General features: G+C 38.0%; 2 protein-coding genes across 3 annotated transcripts in view; one reads left to right on the top strand and one right to left on the bottom strand.

The window, feature by feature from the left end:
* Window positions 1-12348, top strand: part of stk32a (serine/threonine kinase 32A) — a 65585-nt gene extending 53237 nt beyond the window's left edge. Inside the window, exons 12-13 of the mRNA XM_085470736.1 lie at window positions 7020-7084; window positions 9775-12348. Coding sequence (XP_085326862.1) covers window positions 7020-7084; window positions 9775-9892 — 183 coding nt within the window. The 3' untranslated portion in view covers window positions 9893-12348. The remainder of the gene's footprint in view (window positions 1-7019; window positions 7085-9774) is intronic.
* Window positions 12349-14968: 2620 nt separating this feature from the next.
* Window positions 14969-18124, bottom strand: part of dpysl3 (dihydropyrimidinase like 3) — a 35349-nt gene continuing 32193 nt past the window's right edge. For both annotated transcript variants that reach the window (XM_085470738.1, XM_085470737.1), the window contains exon 14: window positions 14969-16772. In XM_085470738.1, coding sequence (XP_085326864.1) covers window positions 16678-16772 — 95 coding nt within the window. In that variant the 3' untranslated portion in view covers window positions 14969-16677. The remainder of the gene's footprint in view (window positions 16773-18124) is intronic.

Here is an 18124-nt window from a genome sequence, read left to right on the forward strand (position 1 = left end):
TAAGATGATAGGGTGATTAAATAAATAAATTAAACATAATAGATAAGTACTTGAAATTAGTAGCCAAATGTGGGGATTAAAAATCTGGGATGTGTTTACCAAAATGAATGGCTAGCAGTTGAGGTGTTAGCCAACAGTATGGATTATGTATTAGCTGTTACAACAACCAGGTAAAATTAAAATTGTTAGCTAAAAACAATAGATAAACTGTTGTTTGGTAACTGAGTGCAATGGAATAAATAACTCTTTCATAGAAATGGATATTTCTATGTGTAGTTAGTTGTTAACTCTGCACGATTCTGCTCAGATCAGCTGATTGATCCGAGCAGAATCAACCACATCTTTCTCACATCTTTCCTTTCCTTTATTTATTTTAAGTTATTGGCTGCTAAAAATGCTGATACAGAAAGATCGGCAAATAGCTAATATCCCACTCTGCCTACTTTATTAGATAGTAAGTAAGGAATGAATGATTGAAGTGATCATTTATGTGAGCACATTACACGAGAAAGATTGGAAAGCATTACTTTAGCCCACTGTGACGTTTGTGCCATAATGTCACTGAACAGTGGGGTATTTGTCTTCCCTTTTAAATTGCTTTTCAAATACCAAACAGATTTTTTCTTTTATAAATGTTGTGTACAGAAAGCACAGGTCTTCCTGCTATTTCCCATGTAGACCCATTTCAAGTTTTCCCATCTTATATCTATTCAGGGATTCTATTTGCATGCAGTTTTTGATGTTTGGAGCCTATTCAATATGATGTGGCCAAACATCCTTTTCTGGAATCATATTTTGCAGTGTGTGCTAGCTGTCAGGCTGAATACTCACTTTACTGGCTATAAATATCAGTTTGTGTTTGTGCAGTGCTTTACCATATCCATTTACGCAGGGCTACTGGGGCCACTTGTGATGGATGCTTATAAGAGACAGACAAAAAAGATTGTGAGTGTTTGATATATGTGTGTATGTGTGTGTAAGAGAGAGGGTCTGAAGCACAGCAGATCAATATTGCATGAAGAAAACTACCCTAATGCCTGTTCCAGCCTCTTACTCATTACCTTAAAGCCATCTGTATTCTTTTTTTTTATGTTCCTCCTCTCCTCTTCTCCTTTCCAACCTTTGCTTTTCTCTCCTTTCCGCTGTATCCCAGCACAAAGATATCTATATGTCACTATAACATTTTCTTGTACAGAAAGTGTCCCGTTCCTCATCAATTTTTCTGGTTGAACTTTTATCTTTTTGCCTCCCTCTTCCTTTCATTGCTCTCATAATGTAGCATGGAATTAGCTCCGTTAAACCACTGATAATATACAGCAGAAAATTGGACTGCTGTGAGAACAAAATTAATTGTCACACTGAAACTTGCAGACACACACACACACACACCTCGCCTAATCATAGGTGCCATTCAAGTTTATTGCATGCGTGAGATAAAGTGGAAACTTGACATATAGAATTAATTTGTATAATGTGTTCAGGGCTGGAGCTGTTTTTGCTACTCAGTATGTTCTCATTGTTTCTCCAGGCTGCTGTTACTATGTGTGCATCAAGTTGTAATTTTATGTTTGCTAGGCTAGGTTTTATTATAGGTGACATTGGTGACGTTATTTTCACAATGCCATGAAAGTTTTAAAATATGAAATGGGTGAAATCATCTTCTATCTGATTCTCAGCATATTGCAATCACAGGAGGTTTCTAGTATGTTTGAATTGCCTGATCTGGTGACAATAAGTTGACGTTTACCATAATAGTCTAGTGATTGTATTGGGTGCAACATTTTTGCTTGTTGTAGAGTTTTTACTGCAGTGGTTATGATGATTAACTTTATATTGAGAAATGACTATATGAAGATTACTGGGTGAATGTTGAATAAGTCGTTAAAATGAACATGCAGAGAATTATCACCTACAGTATTGTGCAAAAGTTCTAAGCCATCCCTCATTTCCTTATATGTCTGTGTGTCAGTTTACATATTACAACAAAGAGCAATAAGAAGCATTAATAAGACAAGCAGACAAACACAAGCTATATGTTTAATAACTGGCTGTAAGAACTTGTAGTAAATACTACAGTATCATAGTCAATGGAGTAAAGCTGTGTGATAACTGCACAGAGGAAATTAAAACCTGTTTGTTGCTGTATACTGTACATTCATACAACTCTATAAAAACAAAACTATTATAGCCCCTTTTCCATCAGTTTCTACTCGGATCGACTCACCATGACGCACCTCGGATCGACTGATTTTCCATTACGATCGAGTACCACCTAATGTGTGTGGTCGTTCGTCCTGCTGCTCGGTCGACCTGATGCTTGGTCTGTGGCTTTTCGTCAGACTCAGGGACCATGGCTTTGATTTTTGGTATCAATTTCCCTTGTTGCTGGGTTTCAAAATTGGCAGTTTTTATTTTCGTGAACGACATGCTCTCGTGACTCACCGAGTGACACCACTGACCAGCCAATAGGTGGCATGAAGTCTGATGACGTCACATTTTAGTACCTGCTCGGATCGCTTGGAACCCCAGCGGAGCAGGTACCATTTTAGTACCTGGTACCAGATACTATCAACTAATGGAAACTCTGAAAACCGTGGCTAACCATACTGAGTCCTAATTAGTACTAATTGGGTACTAATGGAAAATGGGCTTCTCATTCTGCTCATCTGGATACTACTATTGTTCTTTATTATTGTTCTGTGCATGTATCTGTAGCTAATGAGAATGTAGGCATTTAGTTTGTAGATTTTTGTTTAAGATCTCTACCTACTCCCTTTCAGACTTAAAACATTCATTTACACCATTATGAGTTTGTGTATGTCTGATTCCAATCTCACTCTGTATCTTGTTTTACTTTATTTTATGATTTTGTTCAAATCTATTCTTCCAAGGAACCAAACCTTGGAAGAATAGACCAATTTCTTTTAAATTGGTCTTGAGAAGCAGTGCTCCAGGCTTTCTGAAGCTCTTTCAAAGTTCTTTTCTTTGGACATTGATGCTTTTTCACTCATTTTCAGTCCGGTCCTTGTATCCGACCATTTTCAGAGGAATTTTCGACTTAAGTCATTTGCGCCATGTTTTTGGTTTTGGTTCAGTCTCACCACTCGTTGATAATTTTTGTTTACATCCATTTTCAAAAAGTGGCTAAAACCTACCACACACAGCAAAACAGCAGTTAAAGAAAATGAGATATAGCTTGATGAAAATGCCATCAAATATGTAAATAGCAGGTAGTTGGTAGTGACCAATAATAAGGCTAAAAAGAGAGTGAATGCTTGATTAAAAAGTTACTGCTAAAACTGTAAATATAGTAAAAGTACATCCATTATTTTCAATGCAAATTTCAAAATAAACAGCAGTTTTTGGGTGGGGCATTGGCAGTGAGTTGGAAATAAGGCACTAAAAGGTGCAATCAGCGCCATGTTTCAGTATCACGGAGTCCCATGGAGAGAAACAGAGAGATGGGAAAGGCTGTCTTCAGGCTGACATTAAGGTTTTCACAGGATAGAAAACAATTTTTGTTCTTTGGGTACAGAAACAAAGTATAGTACAGTGACAAAATCTATATGTGGTTGAATGAAGTTTTTTTCTTTAAGTAAGAAAAAGTGAAGAACAGATTTTTTTTTCAATGATCTCTTTCAAATATTTCCTCTCTCTTTTAATTATAGCTTAAAAAATAGAATGTCTGGTTGTTCTGAGTAAACAAAAGCTTCATAGAAGTAGTGTAAAACCAGTTAATTAGCACTGATGTCAGATAAATTGATGGATCATTGGAATAGAGAGAGAGCTGCATGTGCATCTGAGGAAGCAACTCTGTGTGTGCCACTGATTAAAAATGCAGAGTCAGAACTTGGCTTTGGTTTAGGTCTGAGGGAATATCATCAGGAGAAGTCAAACACATGCAATTTAAGAAGTACTACTTGTACAGCAGATATTTCTACACTCAGCAGTTGAATCTGAGCTGAAGATTTTTACTGTTTAAATTATGGTTAAAGCATTCCTTCGATCCATATTTCATTATTCACCACTAACTTCACTATTATGTCACATACAGTTCCCAAATTACAGCATATCAATCTTCTCAAATGGCTGTGATTCGATATGCCATTTATGTGTCAGGCAATCTACATATTTTAATACTATTGCTCATTACCAGTCACAACAAACATCAGCCTCAGCCTTAGCAATGGACCTTGAGAAATGTTCCTGTTAGGCTTTCATCCAACAGAGCACTCCCTGTTGGTTTGTCTCATTAAATGGAAAGTTTAATCTACCATTTGGAGCAATTAGCTTCTGAACTGTCTTTTTAAAAGCATTAAATAAAGAAAGGAAGGAAGAGACAAAGAGGAGAGAAGAAGTAGTGAAATGTCAACGGTTAAAGCAAGGCCAGAGCCTTCTTCTGGCAGATTCCTTTCTGACCTTCTCATTCCTTGTCTCCATCAATTTATACATCTGCCCATATTGTACAGTTACAGAGGAATGAATCAATTTACATCTAACCCCTCGATTTTTGAATCGAGGGTTAGATGTTCTAACCCTCGTGATTGAATAAATGCATGAATAACAATTTCCAGTGCAGAGCCTGACACACTGGAACTCAATTTGTCAATATTTTTTAAGTGATGAAAGCAAGATCTAGGACAGGATTCAAGCTGTGAGCATCCAAAATAGAAGCTGAAACAAAAGTTACCGAAACATTTCTGATAGAAGATGTAGCTAATGCTGCAAAGGCAAACGAGAGCTTAGGTACAAATCTGTAAGGGGCACAAGCAAGGACTGTTCCTACAAATTTTAGTAGAGTCTGAGTACCTCTGCAAAGTCTGTAGCTTAGAAACGTCTTGGGGCTTAAAAGAGATATATAGCTGAATGTTGTCTGCATAGAAATGATAAGAACTATGCTTAAAAGTGCTCAGAGTGTGTTCAGTTCAGTTCAGTTCATTTTTATTTCAAACATTTCAAACATGTGCCTTCACAATCATTACAAAATATCATTCCATTATTTGTTTGAAAAGGAGTAGGCTGAAGTATTTACTTATTTGTCCCTACCCCCTCAAGTTTTACCTCTCATTCATTTAATTTTTTTTTGTCTTAAATTAAACAAACAACATATGAAACATATGAAACATATGAAGTAAAACAAAAGGTATCTAATATATCAAAAAAAGTAAAGGCCCCAAAACAGAAAACATGTGGCACAGAGACAAGGCTAGACAAGTGGAGGATGTCCTATACTTAGAAGCTGCTAAAGAAAAAAGCGAAACATGACGATCAACAGTGTGTAAATGTCAAATTGTCCAATCATAACAGTTCCTTCTGGGTTCATCATAGATGTCTATAGTTGTTTAACTTCTTATTGCTGTCACTGTTCTTGAACAGGTCAATACTGATTATCAGCACCCTGTGGATTGGCGTGACGTGGATGTATTAAGTCAAATTTGGATTTTATAAATAAATTAATAATAAATGTTCTTCACAGCTTTACAACAGGAGATCACATGGAAAAGACCAGGAGGTACCACAAAAGTCAAAAGTGTGAATCAGGCCCTGGAAATATATTTTGACATAAAAAAAAAATAAGCTCACAAAAAATGTATTCAGTCAAGTCTGACCGGCGGTACCCTAAGGAGGAGCTCCATGACTTTACAGCAGTGCGTTTTTTGTTCAAGCTCCCTCTGCAACTTGAACGGAAACTATATGTCCTATCATGGGTTATATCAGTACAGACAATGTTGGACAAAGGTTTTTCTTTCTTTTTTTCATGGGTCCTGTCATGCCTTTAGATCTTAGATGTGAAGCATCATTATGACACTGTTACAAAGAAAACAATATCTTTCTTCATGCCTCATCATGTCTGTTATGTATCAGATCTATAACTCATGCCTGACAAATAATGTGTAACACTGCGTCCCCCCACTCTGAGTGTCTGCCTGTTTGTTTCTTTGTCCTTTTTTTGTCTGTATCGCTCACACAAAAGCACACCCTGTTCTGACAGTCTCTGTCTGGGTGGTTGTGTCAGTATCTTTTGGGTTCATGCAAATCTGCCGTTTTTCTTTTCTGATACTGCACTGAAAGTGTCCCTTCACTAAAACTCAGAGGCTCGCTTGCAGTCAAGATGTATACTAATCATAGGGCTGTTTTATCCTTCTCTCTCTCAGGCATGCTTGCAAAATCACAAAATCCACTCCCAACTTTTTCTGCTCCTCCTTTCCTCCAGCTTTGCCTCTCCTCTCTCTACTCTCCAGTCTGTCTTCCTGCCCTAAATTAGTTGATGGCTTTCGGATGCCAGTTGCTCCCCCCCTACTGTGACAGCACCTGTACAGAACCTCTCTGCTAGGCTGTGTGAGTGACAGCTTTGGCAGGAAGTAAGCCATTTCGAAGTGTAGAGGGCCAATCTAACTGAGCTTGAGGGGGAAGCACCACATGCCCATACATGCATGTGCAACTTTGAGTATGATTCTTTTTACTAAGGATGAGGCCTTAAGACACCCTAAAAATTAAACAGTTTAGGAAATTCAATAAAGGTTTGAAGCAGGGGCAGCTTTATTACACTTAATTTAGGGTTATTACATATTCAGTTTTTCTCTATTTTTCTCTCTTGTGTTGTATCTCCTAGTCTCTCTTTAGTGCCCACACACAATGAATACAGTGTGATAATGATGATGTATTTCTGTGATCTCTCCTCATTGCCTCCTAGGGAAAGTGAGAAAGCACCTGTCTCCTTGTCTTGGCATTAGAGTAGTCTAACATCATTAAGTGGGCCAAATATGTCCCGAGTAGGCCTGCATTAAGCAGGTTCAGACATGCAGTCTTATAAGTTGGGTGAATTTTTTCAACTGGCACTTTTTGGACAATTCAAACAATTTGCGCTGTACTGTGCACCAGCACATATTACAAATCCAAGTCACCAAGACAAGAAGAATAACCATGATTAATGGCTGGATGTGATTTTATTGTTGCTTCTTCACAACTGCCAGTAGTGAGTCACAGCTGATTTTTTTTTACATTTGTCTCTCCCCCAGAATGGGCAGCTGCAGCAGCGTTTGGATAATGTCCAGAGAGACTTCATTGTCTTCAACAGAGAAAAGTAAGAGCCTATTCTTTCTTCACCAGCTAATACTGCCTTCTCATGGAATAAATAGCACTGTAGCTTTCAGTAAATGAAAAATGAGAAACAATGACTCAAAATGAAGGTAACACTGTAAATACTATGCCTTTTCACCATCATTAGTAATAATAATAACAACAATAATAATAATGATTGTTTGGTTTGCTGGATATGCGGTTTAATAAATATGCTAGCTGTAACCAGGAATAATAGAATAATCCTTGCTGCTTGGTGGAAGCATAAAGGAAGGTATTAAAAAAATTAACAACTGGTAAAGGCTGCCCAGTACTGAATATATCCTGTATATCAGAAGTTTCTGGAAGTAATAAGAGATATGATTCACCACCATAATTTGCATAAGGAAATGTTCAGGCAGGTGCAATGTTGACTCACGCAGTGGCATATTCTACAAGAACATAAAATAATTTCATGATTATTTCAGTCTATCTAAATCATTTATCAAACCTTATTATCCCAAGCCAAGCCAATAGTACACAGAAAAGGCATAAAAACAGATATTAGAGGCTATGAAATTGTTGCTTTGAGGAAATTAGTTTGACTCAATTTGCTGTAAAATAAAATGGTAATTTAGTCTTCAGCTAGCTTAACCTGAAAGTGTAAATATTTATACTTTATTTCATGAACTTCTATATTCATTATATGAAATTAAATGATATGTAGTATTATCAACATACAAATAACAAATTAAACAGTTGGAAAGCTGGAAAAAGACAACAATAGAAAAAAACCTAAAAGCTTAATTTAGAAAATATATTTTAGTATTATTTCAAAGTGCCATTGTTATTTTACAGGATTTAAGGTATGACTTAGATTACTTATGGACTTTTTGGCAGTATAATGTATGCTTAATGATGTATACAGTCCTGTGAACGGGTTCTATTAGGGTGTAGATCATCCCTCCAGTAAAGCTTTCTGTGCTCCTAAAACAAGTTGAAGTTGTCTATAAAAGTCAACTCATAGATGCCACAGAGTGAGGAGAGTCAGGTGTGCAAGCTCAGCAGGCAGCTGGAATAACCGACTCCACGGCTCAGAGTAGAAACTAGAGATGAAAAGCTCACTCTTCTTTACAATGTTGCTTCAGGTCATTAAAGTTTGCAGGCATTCTTTTATGCACAGTTCTCTTGATTTCTTGACACAACTTATCAAGTGGATCGAGGTCTTGACTTTGGCCCATTGTGCCACCTTACTTTTTTTCTTTTCAGCCATTCTTTTGTAGATTTGCTGCTGTTCTTGTGATCATTGTCCTATCACATGACCCAGTTTGGAGTTTTAATCAGACATATGTCCTCATATTATATTCTAAAATGTCTACATATAGACTCTACTGTTTATGTATAGAGTGGCATTCATGGTGGATTCAATGAATGGCTGAAAAACAGATCCAAATCATCATCCCTCCAACACCATGCTTGACTTTTGGCATAATATGTTTGCCATTTGGTCTGGGTGGGCGACCGTTGTTCAGCGGGTTGGAAAGCTCATCTTGTAACTGGAAAGTTGCTGGTTCGATCCCCAGCTGTTTTGGTCGTTGTGTCCTTGGGCAAGACACTTCACCTACCGCCTACTGATGATGGCCATTGGGGCTGATGGTGCGATATGGCATCCTCGCTTCTGTCAGTCGGTCCCAGGGCAGCTGTGGCTACAACTGTAGCTTGCCTCCACCAGTGTGTGAATGAATAGTGGAATTGTAAAGCGCTATATAAATGCAATCCATTATTATTGTTTGTTCGATGCAGCTTTGCAAACCTAAATCGAATTGCTGTGTTGTTTTTAGAGAGAATAAGATTCCTACTGGGAACACTTCTGAACAAACCTTGTTCTTGTTCTTTTCATGCTAACCAAGGCTTGTAGAGTCTCTCATGTAGCTATTGGCTTTTTGGGAATTTTTCTGAGTATTGTGGTCTGATCTTATAGTGAAATTGCTGGGACGTCCATGCCTGAGATTGGCGAGAATCTTCAATGTTCTTTACTTGTGAATAACCTTTCTCACTTGACTTCAAATTGGGTGGAAATGGCTTATAACGGTTCCTAGGTTGGTGGGTAGCAACAGCTCCTTCTTTAAGGTCATTGTGTTACATTTTGTGACTACCAAACTGCTAAAAGCTCTGCTTTTACAGAGGTGTTCACACTTGTTGGTGATTAGCTAATCAAGTGCATTTGATTAGCAGCGTCTGCTTGCTACCTACCCTCTTAATTCCTATGGACGCTAATCTAAAAATTGATGCTCCTGTAAAAACATCAATTTTTAGACTAGTGTACAAGGAGACCAAATTTTAAGGTAACAAATAGCTAAAATTTTGGTTGATAAGGTAGGAGAAAAGGTCAGTAGGTTTAGCTTTAAAAGAACAATTACTGTAAAATAGGACCAGCTACATGTTTTTGCCATCACAGGGAATAATATCTGTACCACCAGCTGATACATGTTTCCCTCTTAAGTATCCATTTAAAAAAAAATCATAAAATGCCAGGCTAGCAATTACAGGTTGAATGTCAAGCTAAAATGATCCAATTTCAGTGCAATTAGTTACTAAGTCATTGCATGGAAGATGAAAAGATGTGTTATTGTTAACTTTTACAGTATTCTTGCAGAATATAGCAACAGACACCGGCTGACTTTATATCTACTCAAATAAATCTTTCATCAACAGGTCAAGAAAAGCAGTGGCGGACACCGAGTCCTCTGAATTGTCCACAAGTGAGAAGAACAAGGCAATAGAAGATGGACAGAACAACAATATCGAGCCAGCTGCCTACTTATCAGGATAGATCTCATGATGCGAGATCCCTGCTTACTCCCTCATCACTTGCACCTGCCCACGGCTTATATCTATCTGCAATTTGCACCCAGACACATATTATTCTATGAGCACAGGCACTCGAAACTGGCCTTCAGTGTTCCTGCACCACTTTGTTATCCACAACACAAATGCGCCACAGTATGCACTTGTGCATCTCTGTTCACTCACAAAAAATTAATTACGAAGAACTCCAGGACTGCAGGAGTGAAATGGACTCCTGGAGCAGCAGCCATGCCCGAGCGAGGCATTTTTCCTGTCACCAAGAAGAATGGCTCTCAGCAGAGTGTCACTCATATAATGTTCCCTTACATCCATCTGGTGCTCTAATATCTGCTCAGCCTCTACTCCGAGCAGTTGCTGAGGTGAAATGGTAGTCACTTCCCTGCCTGACAAAGCCACATCTGATCAGCTGGTCAACCATGGCCAAAAGCTATATGTGCTGCTGCTGCTTGGATGGGAGACTTTTTAGTCCGTGGTGGTTATGTAAGTGTAACATGGTTCACCAGTGCTACATAAAAAATGACAACAAGACGGAATTAGACCGACAACATAGCAGATGGGCAGCAGGTGTTGAAGAACACTGAGGATGACGCCATTGTACAGTGTGCTCTATTTAATATCGGGACATGAGCATGACAATAGGAGTGCAAAACATTAAAACTGAACAACTTTGAAACATAAAACAAGATATTTGATTTAACACAGCAAACACTAGTTCCTCTAAGAAAAAATTCTATGTAGCTAAATTGTAGAACTGAGCACGAATGGCTCATTTTATCAGAGCAGCAGGTACATGTTGGTAGTGGTCATGTTGCATAGCTTTGCCAGTTAACAAAGATGATAGGATTTTAGCATTTGGTTTGAAGTCCCAGTTCCAATCAACAGCAGATATAAGCAAAGCATCCCATATGTTTCCTTGACTTGCTTATGAGTCATGATGTGTATTTAAAATGCAGCTACCAAACTAGCTTTTTCTCTCAACCTTGGATGTTTATATGGAGCTTTTACGTTTCATGCTGACTTTAATCAGTGTGTCCTGATGGAAATCTTCATCAAAACGCTGACATTTTGGACTAACCTTTGCTTCAATCTGCAAATGACAAACTGGGTCTCCACAAAAAGGTTCACTGCGATGAAAACATAGAAAAAAGCTAGAGGGTAGATGTTATATGTTCTGCACTGAACCTCGCTTTGCACATGCTTCTTCATAAAGTGTAGCATTTATGCACAGAGAAACAAAAAAATAAATAAAGATCTTATGCTGTGAGTGAATATTTATCTCCTTAGGGTGGTTTTCTAGATGATAATTAAGCTGACTCCTAGACTGCATTCATTTTTCAGTTATTGTCTGCACTCATGTCTGTTTTTGTATTTTTTACTTATGTTCTTCCTGTTTTGTGTTGGATACAACCAAATGCATATGTGCCACCAGATAAGTCTGCAAATTTGTAATCGCTCTTAATTGCTCCCATAAAAAACTGAATCCATTTGCAATCTGTCGCTGCATCAACACATTTGTGCAGCTGCTACAACACTGATATAAAATTTGGCAGCATCCAAATGAATACAAGGCGTGAAAACACCCTTCTTTCGTTCAGTAAGATTTGCCATAGACTTGTTCAATATTATATCCGAAAACCACACCTGCCTCTGAGGTTTGCAGAGGGGTGCCTTAGACCATAGATATGGCACACAGCTGGTTCCCATAGCTATATGTGCATGTTTTAAAAACCTGAGCTCTTTTCACAATCTGTAAGTCAATGTGATTTATACTAATCCCACTGTGCCACTCTATTGACCTTGAGCTTGTCTAGCTGCAGTATCACTCAATCCTTTCAAGTCTATGATCTCTTGTAATTACATTTAAAATGTAGTTTAATCTCTAATTGAATGACTCTTGGCACTTTTCTACTGAAGACAGGTGCAATGTTTTTCAAATTACTTTTGTGGTGTCGTTGTTGTTGTCATAGATGTGATTTTAGAAATTCAAAGGTGGGTTTCTGTAAAAGGTGTCTGTATATTATAAGGTGGGATAGTTCAGTAGATGGAATAATCCTGGATACACGTCAAGCAAACAGTATTTCAATTTGATCTTATACGGGTATCAAAATGTTGGAATTATTGCCTCAATGTGGCACATTTGCCACCTTCAGAAACCAAAAGAAAAACAACAACCCCAAAACAAAACTCAATGGCAAATGGTACTTGACCCAGGTAATATAATTTCTCAACAAAACATATGTGTTAGAAGAAAAAGAAGAAGAATTTATTCTGAGAATACACTTGTTCCACACATGTGAATCTCACCCCTCTTACGGTTTTGTTGTCCTTCAGTTGTCACTGTGTGTTTATTGTAATTAAATGTGTTGGAGTTGCAAACTGTTAAGGTGTGCCTTAAATAATAACTTTCTTTTTCTGAACCAACCTGACTGTCCTTGTGCTTTATTCCATTAAAAAAAAGAAAAGAAGTTTGATTCGGAGATTACTCTGCTCCAGTCTAAAGATAATGCTGCCCCCTAGTGGTAACTGACTACAGGTACAGTGAGTCTTGGATTGGAAACCTATGGTTAATGTGCAAAAAGGAGAAAGTTGAAAACATTTTTGGTATCACATGTGGAGAAATCAAAACCAAGCTAATGTATATTGAAAAACCTGCTTCAGTGGCCATTGTTTACTGTCAGTGCGACACTAGGCTAAATTGGCAGTGGATAAGTGTCTCAGGGAATTCCTTTAATGCAGTCAGTATCAAACAAACTCAAAGCATTTCCTGTCCCTTCTCTCACCCACATGCATCTACAAATACAGACCTGAGACCTGAGACCAGCCCTTCCCTAGGTTATCTCGAAGGCACAGTCCAATCTCTCCTCCATAGAAACCAGAGCTGAGGCAGCACTTTCCACATAAATGGCTGATCTGAGTTGGTGGGGATGGGACTCTCAGCTGATAAATACTTCCCCAATCTGCTGGGCATCAAACAGATATAATCAGCAAACCTCAGCTTGATGATCTCTCTGCTTATCAAGAAGGTAAGGGAATCGCTGCCAGTTTGTTAGTGCGTGTGCAAAAATGAGAAAATGTCCACTGTGTTTGATAATAAAGGTGATTTATTACTTATAATCTATAATTTTCCAAGGCAAATAAGAGTGCATTAACGCTCTCAACTATTAATACATTTCCAATAACACTTAAAGTACAGGAAATAATAATACTACACAGTCAAACCCCTTATTTTATTACTACTGCATGACTGGCATCAGCACTACTTCACCAAGTGGGAAATGAAAGGACTGGATGAGTCTCACAGGCTCATCTGAAACAATCTGAACTCCGTAAGTTAAATGTAAATGTTAAGGGAAGGAGAGATATTCATAACTCGTCCTGTTACAGCGTTGTTTGTTTACATCAAGTGTTTTTGCAGTTTTTGTGCATGTCTGAAGATGCTTGACAAATTTCTGGAGAGTATTCTGATAATGATGTGAAATCAAATCACAGTGTGCACTTACAGCCACCACACACACTTCTGTTTAGATTGCGGTTGCAGACTCATTGCTCCGTCTGCTTTTCCCCATCATCACAGTGATGTCATGAGACATTTACTCATTACCTAACAATCCAAGAGGGACCTCGCAGAAGTTTTACTGCTGGACCATAAAACTGAGGGCATGTGTATGTAGCCCCCGCTATGAAAGACCTATGAGAGACTATGGACACTTTGTCCAGCCAAAGTAGTCAGATTTCATTCTTTTTTCTCTGTCGTGGAAGCACATGTAATTTTATTATGTTATTTTCTTAACCTTTGTTTAAACAAAATGCCAACATTGCCTGGCATCCTGAGACTTAACTATGATTAAATTTCACTCGAGGTGTGAGTGGTACACCTTTCTGTACTGCTGGACCTGCACACTGTCATTCTTACAGTCCCTTCCTCGCTGCAGCGCTGACAGTATGTTTGCTGAAGTTTTACTGCAATGATTATGCTAATTCTATTGTTGACAGTAATAAGGTGTTTAATGCATAATAAGCTGCTTCACATTTCCAAGGCAGTGGAAAACCTTTTAGGATTTCAGGATAGAGAAATACTGAAATCCTGCACAAACTGTGCCACAGCTATGTTTCCATACCAGTAGCTGCAGGAGGCTGAGTTTTCCATAATGAGCAAATACATGACACATGCAAATAGTTAAGACAAAAGCAGACACAGTTCTGACACTTTGACTGAGAAACCTGGATAACAGGCATCTGGCACTAATAAACTTTGCTCTTAGAATAAATGTTTTAAACCATGAACCTTCCTGGAAGTGCTTCTGTATTATTAGAGTGCTGACCATTCTTGCTAAATCATGAACACTGAGCCTAACAGAGGCAGATGAGGCTCTTTTTGCTTAATAAACAAAATCAGATTTCAAAATAAGTTTTGTATTTACTCAGGTTATCTTAATCTACTACTAACTTACTTCAGCACAGCACTGTAGATCTTGCACATGTGTAGAGATGTCAGAAGTTCTTCGATCATCCCCGGAGATATGCAGGCCAATAAAGCAGAAACTGTGGCCACATAAAGATGTTTATGCAGAGGTATAGTGCTGCAGGGCTCTAATCACTATTTATTGGGAAGTGAGTCACGGCAACTTTTCACAAAATACATAAGAATGACCTAACACGCGAAGTGCATATACCATGATGGTGCCAGAACATTTGTCCAAACAACATCCAGAATTAAAAAGTAATTATGGATGCAAAACAGATGTGAAGTGAAAGAAGCAAAGTTAATCAAAGTAGATCATTTTTATAGTGTAGCGTACAACTTTCATTTGCTGCTAGAGCATTTGTTGTAATATTTTCAATTATATATTTGCTTCAAACGATTGTTTGTTTGTTTTTAAATTTACATTTTATGCAAAATGCCAACTTTTTTGGAAACAGGGTTGTAAAAAAAACTGCCTTGAAGCCTTCCCTGCTTTACACACTCAAACTAGTCTATTAAATATTTCCATACATCTTGATGTTAAATAATTAATATTATAAAATAAAACAAGTCAGCCAATAAGTTGCAACTCATGTTTATTCTGGAAACAAATCATACGTCCAAAGCACACTGTATTTTTGACCTGCCATCTCTGGGTTTCGATACAACAGTAAAAAAGAAACAACATAAAAACAGTAACAAAGGTTGTCAAAGTAACATAAATACAACAAACCACCTGCCAGATTAAAAAAAACACAATCGTCTTCCCCTCTCCCCCCACAATGGGCCAACAACAGAATACAAAGCTTACCTTACTGCACTGCAATCCTCTGCCTTATCAAGAAACAGCAAAGACATGAAAAAAAACCAAACACCCCCCAACACAATCACATCCAGAGTATTTAGGTAAACTGAACTGGGCTCAGTTATATTCGTGCTGATGTTAAATGTGCTGCATTAGAGGGCTATGCTGTGATGACAGAGGGAATGACGGGCTTCCCCTTGTCCTAGTCTTGAATGAAAAAAATAAAGCCAGAGCTAAAGTGTTATCATAAAGCAGGTTTGTTATACTTCATCAATTCATTGCATCAGTCTTTTTTGTTGCCCTCAGTTGCAAAGCTCTTCAGTTAAAGTCGTAGTTACAAGGGACAGTTACATTTATTTTTAATTCGTGTGATCATCCTTTCATAATCTTTTTTCCCCTCCCTTTATCCTTTTCCAGATGATTCAGGATTGCAGAAACAGCCAGTAAGTTAGAAGCAAATGCAAAGGACGGTTTCTCGCAAAGCTCTTTTTTTCTAGTGACGATGGAATGCAGGAAACAAAAAACTCATATAAACGTTTTTTTGGGATTAAGAAAAAAATCTGGAAAAAAAAATGTTTCTAATAATTCTTCTTTCTATTCTTTTGTTTTCACATAATCTTTCCCAAACAGATTTGTCCATATTCCTTTTTTTTTTAAACATCAATAATCAGTACAGTACATCATGGGGATGGTAGTCACCAAAAAGCAAAGAGGAGGAGTGCAGCAGTATCATGGATCACGTCACCCATATTAATGTGGCCCATGCAGCTCCATGCCCGACAGCACTCCTGCCCTCAGATTCGATAACTACCTTTAACTTGGTCCAGGAAACCCAAACAAGCTGCAACAACATCATCCACAAAGCTACATCACATCTACCATATGTACAATGCCACCTAGAGCTAACCAAACATACTGCAAGATAATACATGGCTACCGTGGAATCTAGTGTTATGTTTTGCTGACTATGGAGCAAGCAGGCTACTGAAAAGGGGTGACATTGAAAGCCGAACAGGATGAACGAACGATAGCGTCATTCTGAGACATGTGGTATCCGTTTTCCTTTGCGAACAGGGTTTGTTTTTTTGTTTTGTTTTTGTGTGATTATACTGAGTTTTCCTGATGTTTTCACATTGCCAAAGTACCAGATAACTATTCCACATAGATGAGTAATGAGACTTAGATCAGTCATGTGAATTTGGTGGAAATTTCACACTTTCAGTAAAAAAAAAAAAAAAAAATCCCAAAACACAACCATCTATATACTTGACGCTGGTTCACATTCCAGAGGAAAAGGGATACTTTTCTCATATGAGCATAGTAGCATTGTGACAGGTAAGGCATGAGGATTCAGTGTTTTGCTTTTTTCTTTTGTTTGTTTTTGTAACTTTGAAATAATCGTGGTCCTCTGCATCTCCTCCCCCCTCCCCTCTTCAATCCTGCACTCTGGCTGTTGTCATTTTCTTTCTGCGTGTCCTGCTGTTTAACTGAGAGATGTGATGTTGGAACGACCACCAGGGGGCACTACGATGCGCCTTCCAGCAGGCCTGATGGGGATGTCATCAGGGGTGGGAGGACCTGCAAAGAGAGAGATGGACAAGATAAAGAGACCAAAGATATCGGCTGGGGGGTGGGGGCAGAAAGCAGAGTCAAAGAGTACAAAAAGAAGACATCTGCAGGGTTTCTCTGAGAAATGAACACAGATTTCTAATTAAATCCAATCAAATTCCTATAAATTACTTGTGCTTGCATGGAAAACACTGGCAAGCAATTTAGATATGGGAGGAACATACATTTACACATTTAGTTATGCACTGATAATCTCAAGTGCATGTTCATGAAATTAATGGTAAAGTGTCAATTACATATGTCTTTGTGTAGTCTACTGTTTACTTTAAAACCCCAATTTTTCTTAAAGCTGTGAAAATAGGTAATAGGGTAAATATTTATCATACAGTCATGAGTAAAATGTTCTTTTACCATGTAAGATCTAGAGCATTTGGCCTATTATATGTTTGTTTAATCTCAACGTCATAATCCTATGAAATACTACGCTATTGGTGATGTCTCAGGAATGTATAAAAGTTATATGATTACTGTATTAAAATAAAAAATAAAATATCCCACAACAGGATTAAAATCTCACCAGACCCCTCATTTGAACCCCAAATCAGTTCTCCGGTGTAAAAAAAGTAAGCCCCTAGCATAAAGTGTTACAAAGATATATAATCATCTAATATTTTGCCCCTTCATATCTGATTGGTTAGGCTTTATGGAACTAAATTAATTTCTTAGGGTGACTGGGTTGAATTTAAGCTCTAACAATGTTAAACCATATCAAATGAGTGTAACTCGATCAGATATACAAAGCAGTCGGAGCGCCTCTGCCCTTGTACAAATTAGGTTATGCTGTGTCGTTTTGTTGAGATGAAAGTAACATAACAAAACCACCGAGATAGTCTTGTATGTTGGGACTACAGTAATGTGAAAACATGTGACAGATTAAATAAATCAGAGAACTGATGGTGGGATTTACTCCCTTTTGCCCTCCACTGGAAACCAGTAGCAGCATTTGTCAATCCTGTCAGACAGGACAGCTTTCATGTCATCACGGCACACAAATAATTGCCATGATGCACTCACGTTATTACTTTCCCAACACTAGAGGGCTTCTTGAAACACATCATTATCTATGACATATGGTATGTATCACTGAAGTGACAGGGGGATGCAAATGTGAGTAGACCTACTGCTGTACGAGGACTGTGAAACATTAACAAAAGATGCTTAAGTCTGACATAAAGAATGGTGTTTCCAAATGATAAGTCAGGTTGCCTGGTCTAACTAATGATCAGTGCGTGTATAAATGGAAAGTGGAATGATGTCAGACTATGATACACTGTGTCTAAGCAAACAATCCTTCCCAACTT

Source organism: Copadichromis virginalis, linkage group LG10 (assembly GCF_057382275.1).
Source record: "Copadichromis virginalis isolate Kocher_CV1m ecotype Utaka linkage group LG10, C_Virginalis_male_GT1.1, whole genome shotgun sequence".
NCBI lineage: Eukaryota > Metazoa > Chordata > Actinopteri > Cichliformes > Cichlidae > Copadichromis > Copadichromis virginalis.